The 16,510-nt window shown below is 44.6% G+C and overlaps 1 protein-coding gene across 1 annotated transcript in view; it reads right to left on the reverse strand.

Annotated features, from left to right (window-relative positions):
* TPGS2 (tubulin polyglutamylase complex subunit 2) overlaps positions 1–16,510 on the reverse strand; it is a 41,525-nt gene continuing 25,015 nt past the window's right edge. The window contains exons 6-8 of the mRNA XM_040336053.1: positions 15,284–15,388; positions 4,094–4,257; positions 1–385 (exon numbers count right to left, since the gene is read on the reverse strand). Coding sequence (XP_040191987.1) covers positions 164–385; positions 4,094–4,257; positions 15,284–15,388 — 491 coding nt within the window. The 3' untranslated portion in view covers positions 1–163. The remainder of the gene's footprint in view (positions 386–4,093; positions 4,258–15,283; positions 15,389–16,510) is intronic.

A 16,510-nucleotide genomic window follows, 5' to 3' on the forward strand; every position in this document is an offset into this window, starting at 1 on the left:
TTGGGTTCACATCGCTTTAATGTAATAACATCAACAGGAGTGTAAATTAAATAAAAAACAAACATAATTTAAACCAAAAAATACAACCTGCACACAACAAGTAAATAAATAAACACAATGTAGCAGAACCACAGCGGAGGTCAGAAGACGGTGATTTCGGGGGTCATTTTCGTGTTGCCGCCCCTGACAAGGCCGGGTTTTTGGAAGGGGTGAGATTTAATTTCTGGCCTGCTGATGGGCCGGGAAGTTTTTTCTTTGTCACCGGAGTTTTGTTTTTGGTCTTGAAGATTTTATTTGGGTCCAGCTTGTTGGTGAAAGTTTCCGGATCCTCGGACAGCGGGGTGGCCGGGCTGAAGGTGATGGGTTTGTACATGTTCATCCATTGCTGTCACAGAGATTAATATCATTACTGGAGGAAGCTTATTCTGCTCTTATTTTACCCTTCCCCCGTCAAAATGCTAATGACATGTTGAACCACTTAGACTCCTTTCACACTGGGGCGTTTTTCAGGCGTTTTAGCACTAAAAATAGCGCATAAATAACGCCTGAAGTACGCCTGCCCCAGCATTCTCAATGTGAAAGCACGAGGGCTTTCACACTGAGGCGATGCGCTGGCGGGAAAAAAAAAATCTCCTGCAAGCAGCGGTGAGAGGAGCGGTGTTGTATACCGCTCCTTCTCATTGAAAACAATGGTACACCACAGTAATACCACCGGCAATGCGCATTGTGGGCGGTATTAACCCTATTTCGGCCGCTAGCGGGGGTTAATACCGCACCGCTAGCGGCCAAATACCACCGCAATTCCGAAGGTATAGCGCTGCTATTTTTAGCGGCGCTAAACCGTCAGAATTGCAGCAGAATACCGCCACCGCACATTCTGCCCCAGTGTGAAAGAGGCCTTAGACCCCTTTTACACTGGGGCGTTTTTCAGGCGCTTTTGGGCTAAAAATAGTGCCCTCAAAGCGCCTGAAAAACGGCTCCCCTGCAGTCCCGGTGTTAAAGCGTGAGTGCTTGCACACTGAGGCGGTGCGCTGGCAGGACGTTAAAAAAACTCCTGCAAGCAGCCTCTTTGGAGCGGTGAAGGAGTGATGTGTACACCGCTCCTGCCTATTGAAATTAATAGGCAGCGTGGCCGAACCGCCGGCAAAGCGCCGCTGCAGCAGGGCTTTACGGGAGGTTTTAACCATTTTTTTGGCTACTAGCGGGGGTTAAAAGCACCCCGCTAGTGGCCGAATACCTCTGCAAAAATGACGGTAAAGCGCCGATAAAAATTGACGCCGCCCCTGCCCCAGTGTGAAAGCAGCCTTGATTCCCACAGCAGATTTACTGCTGCAGGGCGGCTGCGCAGAAACACACACACACATATATATATATTGTGATGGAGTTGATAAAATGACTATATTATGTCTATGTTATCTCTCTCTTTTAACCACTCAAATATTGTTATTTTCTTTTTCTCTTTATTATTTTTATTGTTTCTTTCTTGTTGCGATGTGTGTGTGTGTGTATATATGTGTATATATATATATATATATATATATGTATGTGTGTATATATGTGTGTATGTATGTGCGTATGTGTGTATTTTAGTATTCATATAACAAGACAAGCAGTAATTTCCTTACTCAAAACGAGAAACAGATGTCTTTCTACTCCTCACTCCTTTACCCCCCTCCTTTCTGCCCCTCCCATCGTCTATCAAAGATGGCCCCCCGTATCCTGGAATGCACTCAGTCCCTGGAGAGAGACGTCGACAGGAAAAGGACCAGATAGAGATGAACCAATCATATACACACACGTGTGATGACGTTTGCTTATGTCACGTTGACTATAAAGAGCTGAGACCTGAATAAACCCTGTTAATGAGGAAGAGCTCATACTGACCAGTGTGTGCCAGTGTGATTATTTTGCATGCATGCATTCACATCACCTTGAATTTAGATCAGAGGCAGAATAGAACGTATATCCTGGAATTGGACCAGTGATAAATCTATTACAATATATATATACGCAATTCTGCACTTTCACGCAAGTGCGCGCTGCCAAGGCTTGCTCCCGCTGTGATTTTACACAGTGGGAGCTGATCAGCGGGTCCTACAGACCAGAGGTCCGCTGGCACCCGCCAATTGTCCCTTACACAGTCCGAACGGCAGTCTGCCTATGTAAACAAGGCAGATTACCGTTCTGTGAGTACAGAAGACATGGATCCTGTGTTTCTGTATCTTGGATTCCATGCATCCAATTCACAATAGCAGGAGATTTTGACCGTCTCTCTATGGAGCCGGTTCACATATCTTTGCTGTGGCTCTGGTGCAAATTTGCACAGGAGTCCTGTGCGTCTTTTGGTCCGTCTCACTCAAACATTCTGGCTGACATTGCAACTGAAAACGGTGAACTGGGACACACCAGACCCCTGCTGTGAGCCGCATGCAAAGGTAGTGTGAACCCAGCCTAAAGCAGAAACACTGATCTATGCCTTCTACTAGTAAAAGCACCTCCCCCACTACACTGAAACATTAGGTAGGCCCCTAATGTTAACCCCTTCTATGCCAGTGTCATTAGTACAGTGAAGCCTCGTACACACGACCGGTTTTCCCAGCAGGAAAACTGCCAGGAGAGCTTACGGCCGGGAATCCCGGCCGTGTGCTCCCTAGCAGTTTTCCAGACAGAAAAACAGACTTCTATGCCAGTGTCATTAGTACAGTGAAGCCTCGTACACACGACCGGTTTTCCCAGCAGGAAAACTGCCAGGATAGCTTTCGGCCGGGAATCCCGTCCGTGTGCTCCCTAGCAGTTTTCCAGACAGAAAAACAGACGGGAATCCCGATGGGAAAATAGAGAACCCTGCAGAGTGTTTCCTGCCGAGAAAACTGGTCGTCTGTATGGGTAAAAAAAACGTGCATGCTCGATAACACTTCGACGCATGCGCGGTAGCATACAAGGTTAGTGTGGGGTGTAGCAAGATGGCGGTGATGGCATGGAATGTGACGAGACACCGGCTCGTCGTATTCAATGACGTCACTGCGTTCTTGCCATTCAAAAGAACGGCGGAATTTTGCGTGGCCATCTTTTCAAGTCAAGCCTGCCAGGAATCCCGTTGTGAATACCAAAGTTTTCTTTCCCGACGGGATTCCCGGTCGCGTGTACAGGGCTTGACAGTGCATATTTTTTGCATTGATCACTGTAATAAAGTCACTGGTGACCAAAAAAAAGTGTCTGCTCACGGTGTGCAGTAAAGTCAGAGTATTGCCTGGTACACACAATGAGAATATCGGAAAAATTATCAACTTTCCGCAACGATGTATTGTATTGTAATAGATATGTGCAATTCGGTTTAGTTCTGAATTTGTTTTTTAACGAATTTCGACAAATTCGTTAATCCGTAAAAATCCAAATTAACGAAAACCCGTTTTAACGAATTTATCCGAAGTTACGAATTATCCGAAATAACGAAAGCCGTATCTAAACGAATGGAACGTAACAAATTTATAATAATAATGAATAACAATAATAATAATAAAAACGTTATTATTTATTAATTCGTTCTGTTCCATTAATTTAGATGCGGCATTCGTTATTTCGGATAATTCGCAACTTTGGATAAATTCGTATTCGTTATGTTCACTAACAGCCAAAATTTGAAATGAAATTCCAATACCTATAATTTAGTAGTTAGTTATTATTAGTTATTCTTTCAATTTTTTTTTATTTTCTAACTAATTAATAATAACCAATTATTAAGTTATAGGTATTGGAATTTCCTTTTAAATTTGGCTGTTAGTGAACATAACGAATACGAATTTATCCAAAGTTACAAATTATCATAAATAACGAATGCATCTAAACAAATAGAACAAAACAAATTAATATTAATAAATAACAATAATAATAATAATAGTAAAACCTTTTTATCAGATACATGCAACTTTATATCAACAGGTCAGATGAGGTCCTTTACAAGCACACTTAGCCAAATGCCAGTGCGGAGGGATCACGTAACCGACTCCATTATGGGATTTTCTACATCTTCCAGCTGCTGCTTTAGTTGGTAGAGTGATTACCCAAGGACACTAGAGGAGTTTGGGTAACTCACCTTGGCCTGTTGACTGAGGCCATAGCTGGTAAAGGAATACTGCCACTGTGGCAGCCCCAGATGGCACAGAAGTAACCGGTAGTAAGCGGTGAAGGTGTCCGTCAGGAAATGCCAGTAGAGTGCCCGGTCTAGGAACCAGATGCTGGGGTCAGGCGTCACCTCTCCTGAGAAACAAAATAAGGGAATGGAAGTAAAGGAGCATAAAGAACATACAGTGAGGGGGAAAAATAGGATTTTTGTACTCACCGTAAAATCCATTTCTCTGAGTTCATAGACGGACACAGCCTTCATTGACATTAGGGTTATGCTTCTTCCTACCAGGACGAAACTCTCCTGGTAGGAAGAAGCATAACCCTAATGTCAATGAAGGCTGTGTCCGTCTATGAATGGAAGAGGAAAGTATTTAACCCCCTGCTGATTTTGTACGATTGCCCACTGACAAAGAAATGATCAGTCTATAATTTCATTGGTCAGTTTATTTCAACAGTGAGAGACAGAATAACAACAAAAATATCCAAAAAAAATGCATTTCAAAAAAGTTACAAATTGATTTGAATTTTAATGAATGAAATAAGTATTTGATCCCCTATCAATCAGCAAGATTCCCGCGATCGGTCCCCGGAGCTGAAGAATGAGGAGAGCTGTGTGCAAACACACCTTCCCCGTTCTTCACTGTGGCGGCGTCATCGATCGTGTGATCACTTTTATAGGAATACACAATCGATGACATCACACCTACAGCCACACCCCCCTACAGTTAGAAACACATATGAGGTCACACTTAACCCGTTCAGCGCCCCCTGTGGTTAACTCCCAAACTGCAATTGTCATTTTCACAGTAAACAATGCATTTTTATAGCATTTTTTTTGCTGTGAAAATGACAATGGTCCCAAAAATGTGTCAAATTGTCTGAAGTGTCCGCCATAATGTCGCAGTCACGAAAAAAAAACGCTGATCGCCGCCATTAGTAGTAAAACATTTTTTTTTTTATAAAAATGCAATAAAACTATCCCCTATTTTGTAAACGCTATAAATTTTGCGCAAACTAATCGATAAACACTTATCCGATCGCCTCCGCCGTTCCTGACGGCTCTGGTAAGCGACAGAGGGCATGGGAGAGCGACAGGAGGGGGGGGCCCTCTCCCGCCATCGAAAACGCTGATCTCGCGGCGAATCTGCCGCGGAGACCACCGTTATCGTTTACAGGACCGGCCACGGAAAAGATGGATATCTCGGTTGTGGCAGCAGCTGCCACATGGCGTATATGTACGTGAGCCGGTCCTTAAGTGGTTAAAACAACAACAAGGGTAGAAGACGAAGAGAACGAATTGTGGGACTTTATATGCAAATTACTAAGTCGAAAAAAAAAAAATCGCTGATCGCCGCCATTAGTAGTAAAACATTTTTTTTTTTTATAAAAATGCAATAAAACTATCCCCTATTTTGTAAACGCTATAAATTTTGCGCAAACCAACCGATAAACGCTTATTGCGATTTTTTTTTAACCAAAAATAGGTAGAAGAATACGTATCGGCCTAAACTGAGAAAAACATTTTTTTTAACCACTTAAGCCCCGGACCTTTAGGCAGCTAAATGCCCAGGCCAGGTTTTGCGATTCGGCACTGCGTCGCTTTAACAGACAATTGCGCGGTCGTGCGACGTGACTCCCAAACAAAATTGACGTCCTTTTTTCCCCACAAATAGAGGTTTCTTTTGGTGGTATTTGATCACCTCTGCGGTTTTTATTCTTTGCGCTATAAACAAAAATAGAGCAACAATTTTGAAAAAAATGCAATATTTTTTACTTTTTGCTAAAATTAATATCCCCCAAAAACATATATATAAAAAAAAAAATTTTCCTCAGTTTAGGCCGATACGTATTCTTCTACCTATTTTTGGTAAAAAAATATCTCAATAAGCGTTTATCGATTGGTTTGCGCAAAATTTATAGCGTTTACAAAATAGGGGATAGTTTTATTGCATTTTTATTAATATTTTTTTTTTTTTACTACTAATGGCGGCCATCAGCGATTTTTTTCGTGACTGCGACATTATGGCGGACACATTGGACAATTTTGACACATTTTTGGGACCATTGTCATTTTCACAGCAAAAAGTGCATTTAAAAATGCATTGTTTACTGTGAAAATGACATTGCAGTTTAGGAGTTAACCACAAGGGGGCGCTGAAGGGGTTATATATGACCTAATATGTGTTTCTAACTGTAGGGGGGTGTGGCTGTAGGTGTGACGTCATCGATTGTGTATCACTATGAAAGGGATCACGCGATTGATGACGGCGCCACAGTGAAGAACGGCGAAGCTGTGTTTACATACAGCTCTCCCCGTGCTTCAGCTCCGGGGACCGATCGGCGATGAATTTTTTTTTTTTTTTTTACTACTAATGTCGGCGATCAGCAATTTTTTTCGTGACCGCGACATTATGGCGGACACTTCGGACAATTTTGACACATTTTTGGGACCATTGTCATTTTCACAGCAAAACGTGCTATAAAAAATGCACTGATTACTGTGAAAATGACAATTGCAGTTTGGGAGTTAACCACTAGGGGGCGCTGTAGGGGTTAAGTGTGACCTCATATGTGTTTCTAACTGTAGGGGGGCGGGGCTGGACGTGTGACGTCATTGATCGTGTTTCCCTATATCAGGGAACAGACGATCAGTGACAGTGCCACAGTGAAGAACGGGGAAGCTGTGTTTACACTCACCTCTCCCCGTTCTTCAGCTCCGGAGGACCGATCGTGGGACACCGGCGGCGATCGGGGTCCCGCGGCCACGGAGCTTCGGACTGGGTCGCGTGCACGCGCTGGGCTTAAAGGGCCACGTACAGATACGTGGATGTGCCCAGCCGTGCCATTCTGCCGACGTATATCGGCGTGAAGGGGTCCTTAAGTGGTTAAGGTGAAAAAACACGAAGCTTTACAACCCCTTTAAGAAGGAGCTTGCGACAACTTCTAATGCACAATGTGAGAAGCTCGCCGTGTGCAGTGAAATCATAATTAGCCATTTCAGTCCAGGAGAGGATCCTGTACAACTGTGCAAGACTGAAGGGAAGGCGGGAGCTTTTTATGCTGTGTGGCTGGGGGATGTTTGTATTGCTCAGTCTATGCTCACCTTTCCTACAGCCAGCTATAAAATGATGTGAGCGGCTTTCATTGCTGTGTTAGGAGGTAAGGCAGACACCGGGCCGGATTCAGAAAGAAGATACGCCGTCGTATCTCCTGATACGCCGTCGTATCTCTGAGTCCGGCCGGTCGTATCTATGCGCCTGATTCATAGAATCAGGTTACGCATAGATATGCCTTAGATCCGACAGGTGTAAGTGACTTACACCGTCGGATCTTAGGCTGCAATTCCAGGACGGCCGCTAGGTGGCACTTCCATATCTTTTACGCGTCGAATATGCAAATGAGCATTTACGCCGATTCAGAAACGAACGACCGCCCGGCGCTTTTTTTTTTTACGTCGTTTGCGTTCGGCTTTTTCCGGCGGAAAGTTACCCCTGCTATAGCAGGGGTAAGTGCGGCGTATCCTATGTTAAAGCGGTTCTCCACCCTAAAGTGGAGTCCCGCTGATCGGAACCCTCCCCCCCTCCGGTGTCACATTTGACATCTTTCAGGGGGGAGGGGGGTGCAGATACCTGTCTAAAGACAGGTATTTGCACCCACTTCCGGCCCGGCATTCATGGGCAAAAGACGGGCATTCCGTCACTTCCCGTCACCCCCCCCGTTGTGTGCTGGGAACACTCGGCTCCCAGCACACAGCGGGAGCCAATCGGCGGGCGTGGCGCGACTCGCGCATGCGCCGTAGGGAACCGGGCAGTGAAGCCGCAGCGCTTCACTTCCTGGTTCCCTCAGCGTGGATGGCGGGGGGAGCAGCAGAGAGACGAGCGATCGCTCGTCCTCTGCTGCGATCGGCGCTGGACTCCAGGACAGGTAAGTGTCCTAATATTAAAAGTCAGCAGCTGCAGTATTTGTAGCTGCTGGCTTTTAATATTGTTTTCCCGTGGCACATCCGCTTTAAGTATGGCCGTCGTTCCCGCGCCAAGTTTTAAATTTTTTACATCGTTTGCATAAGTCGTTCGTGAATACGGCCGGACGTAATTTACGTTAACGTCGAAACCAATGACGTCCTTGCGACGTCATTTGGAGCAATGCACGCTGGGAAAATTTGCAGACGCCGCATGCGCTGTTCGATCGGCGCGGAAACGCGCCCGATTTAAATAGTACACGCCCCCTAGCCGCGGAATTTGAATTCCAACTGGAGATTTACGATACGCCGCCGCAACTTTAGAGGCAAGTGCTTTCTGAATAAAACACTTGCTTCAAAAAATAGCGGCGGCGTAACGTAAATCAGATCGGTTACGCGGATCTAAAGATCTGAATCTAGCCCACCATCTCTTCCCCCAGGTTATAGAAGAGCTCCTGTGTGTGATTGTCTGATTGGGTGTTCATCTCATAGACATAGCGGTGAGCGGAGCACAGGGACACACCGAGGACCATCTATTATCTGAGTTATTGGGCGCACAGTAATTACTATCAATGCCGGGGCCCGGCTGTAAGTTTTGGCTCCATCAGAATGAATATACAGCGCTGCTGAAGATGTAATATGGATTTCTCTGGATGCAATATATAGTAGTTCAATAAGAACGGTATAAACATCTGGATTTACACCCCCGGGCTCCAGGACCAGCCACATAAATCTCACTTTCATATCAGATTCACATAACCTTTAGAAATACGGCTCCATAATTTAACGTACAGCATATGGAAATAAACATCTCCCTGGCGCCGGGAAGCCTATGAGAAAAGTTCTGTGAGCCAAAAGACAAAAAATAAAATAATAATTAAAAGTTCAGGATAGTTTTAAAGGCCACCCAAAAGGTGAGATTTCATTTAACCACTTAAGACCCGGACCAAAATGCGGGTAAAGGACCCGGCCAGTTTTTGCGATTCGGCACTGCGTCGCTTTAACTGACAATTGCGTGGTCGTGCGACGTGTCTCCCAAACAAAATTAGCTTGTAGGCAGAACATTTGACCGGAAATGTACAATTGCGGCGTCGTACAGTTTAGCTGCTCCGTCAAATATTCTTAGAACATTCGACAGACACCATAAGCCTTCAATGACAGATTCGACCTTAATTAACCACTTAAGGCAGCGGACCTTTAGGCAGGTAAAGGACCTGGCCAGTTTTTGCGATTCGGCACTGCGTCGCTTTAACTTACAATTGCGCGGTCGTGCGACGTGGCTCCCAAACAAAATTGGCGTCCTTTTTTTCTCACAAATAGAGATTTCTTTTGGTGGTATTTGATCACCTCTGCGGTTTTAATTTTTTGTGCTATAAACAAAAATACAGCGACAATTTTGAAAAAAATTCAATATTTTTTACTTTTTGCTATAATAAATATCCCCCAAAAATATATAAAACATAATTTTTTTCCTCAGTTTAGGCCGATACGTATTCTTCTACATATTTTTGGTAAAAAAAAAAAAAAAAATCGCAATAAACATTTATCGATTGGTTTGCGCAAAATTTATAGCGTTTACACAATAGGGGATAGTTTTATTGCATTTTTATTCATTTTTTTTTTTTACTACTAATGGCGGCGATCAGCGATATTTTTCATGACCGCGACATTATGGCGGACACATCGGACAATTTTGACACATTTTTGGGACCATTGTCATTTTCACAGCAAAAAATGCTATAAAATGCATTGTTTACTGTGAAAATGACAATTGCAGTTTGGGAGTTAACCACTAGGGGGCGCTGAATGGGTTATGTGTGACCTCATATGTGTTTCTAACTGTAGGGGGGTGGGGCTGGACGTGTGACATCATTGATCGTGTTTCCCTATATTAGGGAACAGACGATCAATGAAGGCGCCACAGTGAAGAACAGGGAAGGTATGTTTACACACAACTCTCCCCGTTCTTCAGCTCCGGGGACCAATCGCGGGACTCCAGCGGCGTTCGGTTCCGCGGGTCCCGCGGTCACGGAGCTTCGGAAGTGTCCAGCCCGCGACCCACGGCTGGGCACTTAACCACTTGCCGTCGCCGCACCGTCATTATACGTCCACAAGGTGGCTCTCCTAGGCGAGACCACGTAAATGGACGTCCTGCCTTTTAGCCGCCACTAGGGGCGCACGCGCGCCCCCGACTCCCGTGCATGTGCCCGGCGGGCGCGATCGCCGCCGGGCACACGCGATCGCTCGGTACAGAGCGGGGAACGGGAGCTGTGTGTGTAAACACACAGCTCTCGTTCCTGTCAGCAGGGGAAATGCTGATTTTCTGTTCATACAATGTATGAACAGAAGATCAGTGTTTCCCCTAGTGAGGCCACTCCCCCCCCACACAGTAAGAACACACCCAGGCATACTTAACCCCTTCCCCGCCCCCTAGTGTTAACCCCTTCACTGCCAGTGGCATTTTTATAGTAATCTAATGCATTTTTATAGCACTGATCGCTATAAAAATGCCAATGGTCCCAAAAATGTGTCAAAAATGTCCGAAGTGTCCGCCATAATGTCGCAATACCGAAAAAAAAATCGCTGATCGCCGCCATTACTAGTAAAAAAAATATTAATAAAAATGCCATAAAAATACCCCCTATTTTGTAAACGCTATAACTTTTGCGCAAACCAATCAATAAACGCTTATTGCGATTTTTTTTACGAAAAATAGGTAGAAGAATACGTATTGGCCTAAACTGAGGAAAAAAAATGTTTTTTTATATATTTTTGGGGGATATTTATTACAGCAAAAAGTAAAAAATATTCATTTTTTTCAAAATTGTCGTTCTATTTTTGTTTATAGCGCAAAAAATAAAAAACGCAGAGGTGATCAAATACCACCAAAAGAAAGCTCTATTTGTGGGAAAAAAAGGACGCCAATTTTGTTTGGGAGCCACGTCGCACGACCGCGCAATTGTCTGTTAAAGCGACGCAGTGCCGAATCGCAAAAAGTACTCTGGTCTTTGGGCAGCAATATGGTCCGGGGGGTAAGTGGTTAAAGAGGAAGTACAGGTACGTGCTTGTGCCCAGCCGTGCCATTCTGCCGACGTATATGTGCAGGAGGCGGTCCTTAAGTGGTTAATGTGTTTGGTGGCATCTCTCCGGGACTTCAGTGGTCAGAGAAGTGATTTTCTTACAGTGCCTCGAAAAAGTTTTCATACCCCTTGAAATTTTTCCACACTTTGTCATGTTACAACCAAAAACGTAAATGTATTTTATTGGGATTTTATGTGATGGACCAACACAAAGTGGCACATAATTGTGAAGTGGAAGGAAAATGATAAATAGTTTTCAATATGTTTTACAAATAAATATGTGAAAAGTGTGGGGGGTACATTTGTATGGCGCCCCCCGAGTCAATACTTTGTAGAACCTCCTTTCTCTGCAATTACAGCTGCAAGTCTTTTTGGGGATGTCTCTACCAGCTTTGCACATCTAGAGAGGGACATTTCTGCCCATTCTTCTTCTTTGGGAAATATCTCAAGTTCTGTCAGATTGGATGGAGAGCGTCTGTGATCAGCAATTTTCAAGTCTTGCCACAGATTCTCAATTGGATTTAGGTCTGGACTTTGACTGGGACATTCTTACACATGACTTTTTTTTACAAATAAATAAGTGAAAAGTATGGCGTGTATTTCTATTCAGCCCCCTTTCCTCTGATACCCCCAACTAAAATCTAGTGGAACCAGTTGCCTTCAGAAGCCAACTGATTTGTAAAAAGAGTCCCCCTGTGTGCAATTTAATCTCAGTATAAATACAGCTGTTCTGTGGAGCCCTCAGAGGTTTGTTAAAAGAACCTTAGTGAACAAACAGCATCACGAAGGCCAAGGAACACACCAGACAGGTCAGGGATAAAGTTGTGGAGAAGTATAAAGCAGGGTTAAGTTATTAAAAAAATATCCCAAGCTTTGAACATCTCACGGAGCTCTGTTCAATCCATCATCCGAAACTATAAAGCTGGAACGAGCGGGCGCAATTTTGAAGCGTGACATGTTGGGTATCATTTTACTCGGCGTAACATTATCTTTCACGATATGAAAAAAAAATGGGGCTAACTTTTCTGTTGTCTTATTTTTTAATTAAAAACATTTTTTTTCCAAAAAAAGTGCGCTTGTAAGACCGCTGCGCAAATACGGTGTGACAAAAAGTATTGCAATGACCGCCATTTTATTCTCTAGGGTGTTAGAAAAAATATATAGGCCCAGATTCACAAAGCAATTACGCCGACGTAAGTGCAAATGTGCGCCGTCATATCTGTGCGCCGGACCCACAAAGTAAGATGCGCCTAAAAACAGGCTTCATCCCGCCGACGTAACTTGCCTATGCTGGCGTAGGGTGGACGCACATTTAGGCTGGACGCATGGTGGCGCTCCCATTGATTAGCCATTCAAATATGCAAATGAGTAAAATACAGCGATTCACGAACATACGTGCGCCCGACGCAGTGCGCGTAAGTTGTACGTCCGGCGTAAAGTTATTCCCCATTAAGGAGGTGTAACCCAGCAGCAGACATGCAAAGGTCTGCACCGGGGAACACAAGCCGGCGTATTTTACGTTGGACGTGTCTGGCTGGGCGTAGGTTACGTTCACGCCGTACGCAGTGATCCGGCGTAGTTTAGGCAGTTGTTTCGACGTGGTTGTGAGCATGCACAGAGAGATGCGTCCACGTCTCGGCGCAGTTCGTGATACGTATCTGTCTGGCGCTCGGCCCATCATTTGCATGGGGTCACGCCTCATTTGCATGGCTCACGCCCACTTCCACCTACGCCGGCGTACGCCTTTTCGAAACCAAGGGCAGCGTAGGGAGCACTGGCTTGGTGAATTCAATGCTTGACTCTCTGCGCTGCGTTGGCGTAGCGTACATTGTTTGCGCTACGGCGGCATAATGTGCACCCGCTCTCTCTGAATCTGGGCCATAATGTTTGGGGGTTCCAAGTAACTTTCTTGCAAAGAAAAAATGTTTTAAACTTGTAAACACAGAGTCTGAAAAACAGGCTCGGTCCTTAAAGCGGGGGTTCACCCTATGAACGCAAAAAAAAATTTTTTTTTTCTACCATAAAATCAGGCATTGTAGCGCGAGCTACAGTATGCCTGTCCCGATTTTTTTACCCCCGTACTCACCTTGTACTCGTACATCGAAGATACCGGGGAATGGGCGTGCCTATGGAGACGGAGGATGATTGACGGCCGGCTCTGGCGCGTCACGCTTCTCCGGAAATAGCCGAAATAGGCTTGGCTCTTCACGGCGCCTGCGCATAGCCTGTGCGCAGGCGCCGTGAAGAGCCGAGACCTACTCCGGCTGTCTTCGGGGAGAGTGACGTGCCAGGGCTGGCCGTCAATCATCCTCCCTCTCCATAGGCACGCCCATTCCCCGCGGGAGCCGAAATCTACAATCTACGATTACAAGGTGAGTCCGGGGTTAAAAAAATCGGGACAGGCATACTGTAGCTCGCGCTACAATGCCTGTCTCGATGGTAAAATCATGTGAGTGAGGGTGAACTACCGCTTTAAGTGGTTAACTTTGGATAATAATTATTTTTTCTGCCAGTAAATCCCTTATACAGCTCACTTCCTGTTTCTTGTCTGATAAAAAGCCTAGGCTTATGACATCATGCACAGCTCTCTCTCTCTCTCTCTCTCTCTCTCTCACAAGAGTTTGCCAGGAAGGGAGGGGGGGGGGGGTTTAAGTCATAAGGGGGCCAATGAGAGCTGCAGAGCTGGGGGGGGGTGTGTCTGTGTAAATCCAGGAAGTGAAAAGGCAGTAGCTTCAGCTGCCCACAGTTAAAATGGCTGCAGCCAGACTCAGTGGAGGGAGATTTCTGCAGCATAGTTGTCAAGTACAGAATCACAGTATATTTAAAATAATATGCAAAGTGGTTGTGGAGGGAAGCTTCAAAATGGCAAAAAAAAAAAAAAAAATGATTACAAATTATGTGAGCAGACTGCAGTTCCTCTTTAAAACCCTTTCACGCCGAGCGTACGCATATATGTGTCTTCGGCTTTCGGGGGTTATACCGGGATGATGTCTGCAGCTGCAGGCATCATCCTGGTACCGTTGTTTAGAGCGGGTGATCGGCTATCCAGACATAACAACCGATGCGGTTAAAAGCTGCTCGGTTGTTATGCCGGAGGAGCGGGAGGGGACATCCCCCCTCCCTCCCGCCGCTCTGACCGGCCTCCCGTCCCACCGGTAGACCCGATCCCCGATCCGGCGCCTCCAGTGTCCAGGCGCAGACTAAAACGAAGCCATAAACGGCTTTGATTCAGTCTCCCCATTGAAAACACGGAAGCGACGTCATGACGTCACTTCCGGGTTTCTCGGCTGCCAATGGCGCCGGATTTAAAAAAGTACACAGTATTCAGAATCGCCGTTTTCGGCGATCTGAATACTTTTGAAGCGCAAAGGAGGGATCGGGGTCTTTTAGACCCCCGATCCCTCCATAAAGAGTACCTGTCACCACCTATTACTGTCACAGTGACAGCAATAAAATTGATCAAAATGTAAAAAAAAAAAAAAAAATATTATAAAAAAAAAAAAAATTTTAAAGCGCCCCCCTCCTCATCATTATCTTTTCACATTATGCAAAAAAATGTGGCTAATTTTACTTTTTCATTTTTTTTTTTTAATTCATGAAAGTAAATTTTTCCCAAAAAGTTGCGTTTGAAACACCGCCGCACAAATACCGTGAGACATAAAATATTGCAACAATCGCCATTTTATTCTCTAGATTCTCTGCTAAAAAATATATATATAATGTTTGGGGGTTCTAAGTAATTTTCTAGCAACAAATATGGATTTTAACCTGTAAACACCAAATGTCAGAAATAGGCTTAGACATGAAAGGGTTAACGGAATCTCTTGGGGCCCCCAGAACTAGTGTCCTCATTGGAAGATTTCCCCTTTATTACTTTTCTGGCGACAACCCAAAATGTGGGGTTTTATTTTTTAATTTCAATGATAATCAGGACAAATAGAGAGGGGGAATCTCCCTAATGGGGGCACAGACAGCAATAAAAACTGACAGATGTTCTACTCCCTCTCTACTCAATCTAAAATGCCTTTAGTTTTACTTTAATTGCTGAATTGCCGATTCTCCTGAAACAAAAACGGTGCACTTATTAGAAAAGAATGACAAATAATTCTCACCAACCCACCAGGTTTGGACGTCTTGTAAACCAGACACACCTTCCCATTGCCATTACACGGGTCCAGTTCAAATATCACGTTCTTGGAAGTAAAATGCGGCCGATCGGGATGTCCTTAAACATTAAACGTGAAAGTTATTATATTGTATACAGTCCCACAAGTCATTGCTTTTATTTAAATTGCCAAATGATATATTCCACAAATGTCAGGTAAGGAGGAAAATGTGTGAGGCCTCATTCACACGGGGCAATTTAACCCCTTCAGCCCTGGAAGAATTTACCCCCTTCCTGACCAGAGCACTTTTTGCGATTCAGCACTGCGTTGCTTTAATGCAGCGGTCATCAACTCCTGTCCTCAGGGCCCACTAACAGTCCAGGTTTTACGGATTACCTTGGGGAGATGCAGACTAGAATACTGCAATCACTGAGCAGCAAATTATATCACATGTGATGTATTTCAGTTATCTTGCAAACCTGGCCTGTTAGTGGGCCCTGAGGACAGGGGTGATGACCACAGCTTTAACTGACAATTGCGCGGTCGTGCGACACTGTACCCAAACAAAATTGGCATCCTTTTTTCCCCACAAATAGAGATTTCTTTTGGTGGTATTTGATCACCTCTGCGGTTTTTATTTTTTGCGCTATAAACAAAGAAAGAGCGTCAATTTTGGAAAAAAAAGCCAATATTTTTTACTTATTGCTATAATAAATATCCCCCAAAAATATATAAAACTATTTTTTTCCCTCATTTTAGGCCGATACATATTCTTCTACATATTTTTGGTAAAAAAAAAAAATCGCAATAGGCGCAAAAGTTATAGGGCCGCATTCAGCAAGAATTTACGCTGGCGTATCTATAGATACGCCGCGTAAATTCAAAGCTGCGCCGGCGTATCTTCTTTCTGTATTCAGAAAGCAAGATAGGCCGAAATTAGGCTAAGATCCGACTGGCGTAAGTCTCTTACGCCGTCGTATTTTAGGCTGCATTCACACCTCCGCGACAAGATACGCCGCGTACGCGGCGTATTTTGCCACGAGTGTGTAACTTTTTTTTTTTTTTAACAAAGCCTTTCCATTGCTTTGTATGGCCAAACGCCAATGCCGCCTGAAAAAAAGGGTCCGGGACTTTTTTTCAGGCGGCAGGCGTACGGCGTCTATGAAATGTGAACCATTTCATAGACAGCAATGGGAATTCTCCCCTCCAGTGGCACGAGCGTCCGGCGTTTTGTCGCGGAG

Source organism: Rana temporaria, chromosome 1, assembly GCF_905171775.1.
Source record: "Rana temporaria chromosome 1, aRanTem1.1, whole genome shotgun sequence".
Classification (NCBI taxonomy): domain Eukaryota; kingdom Metazoa; phylum Chordata; class Amphibia; order Anura; family Ranidae; genus Rana; species Rana temporaria.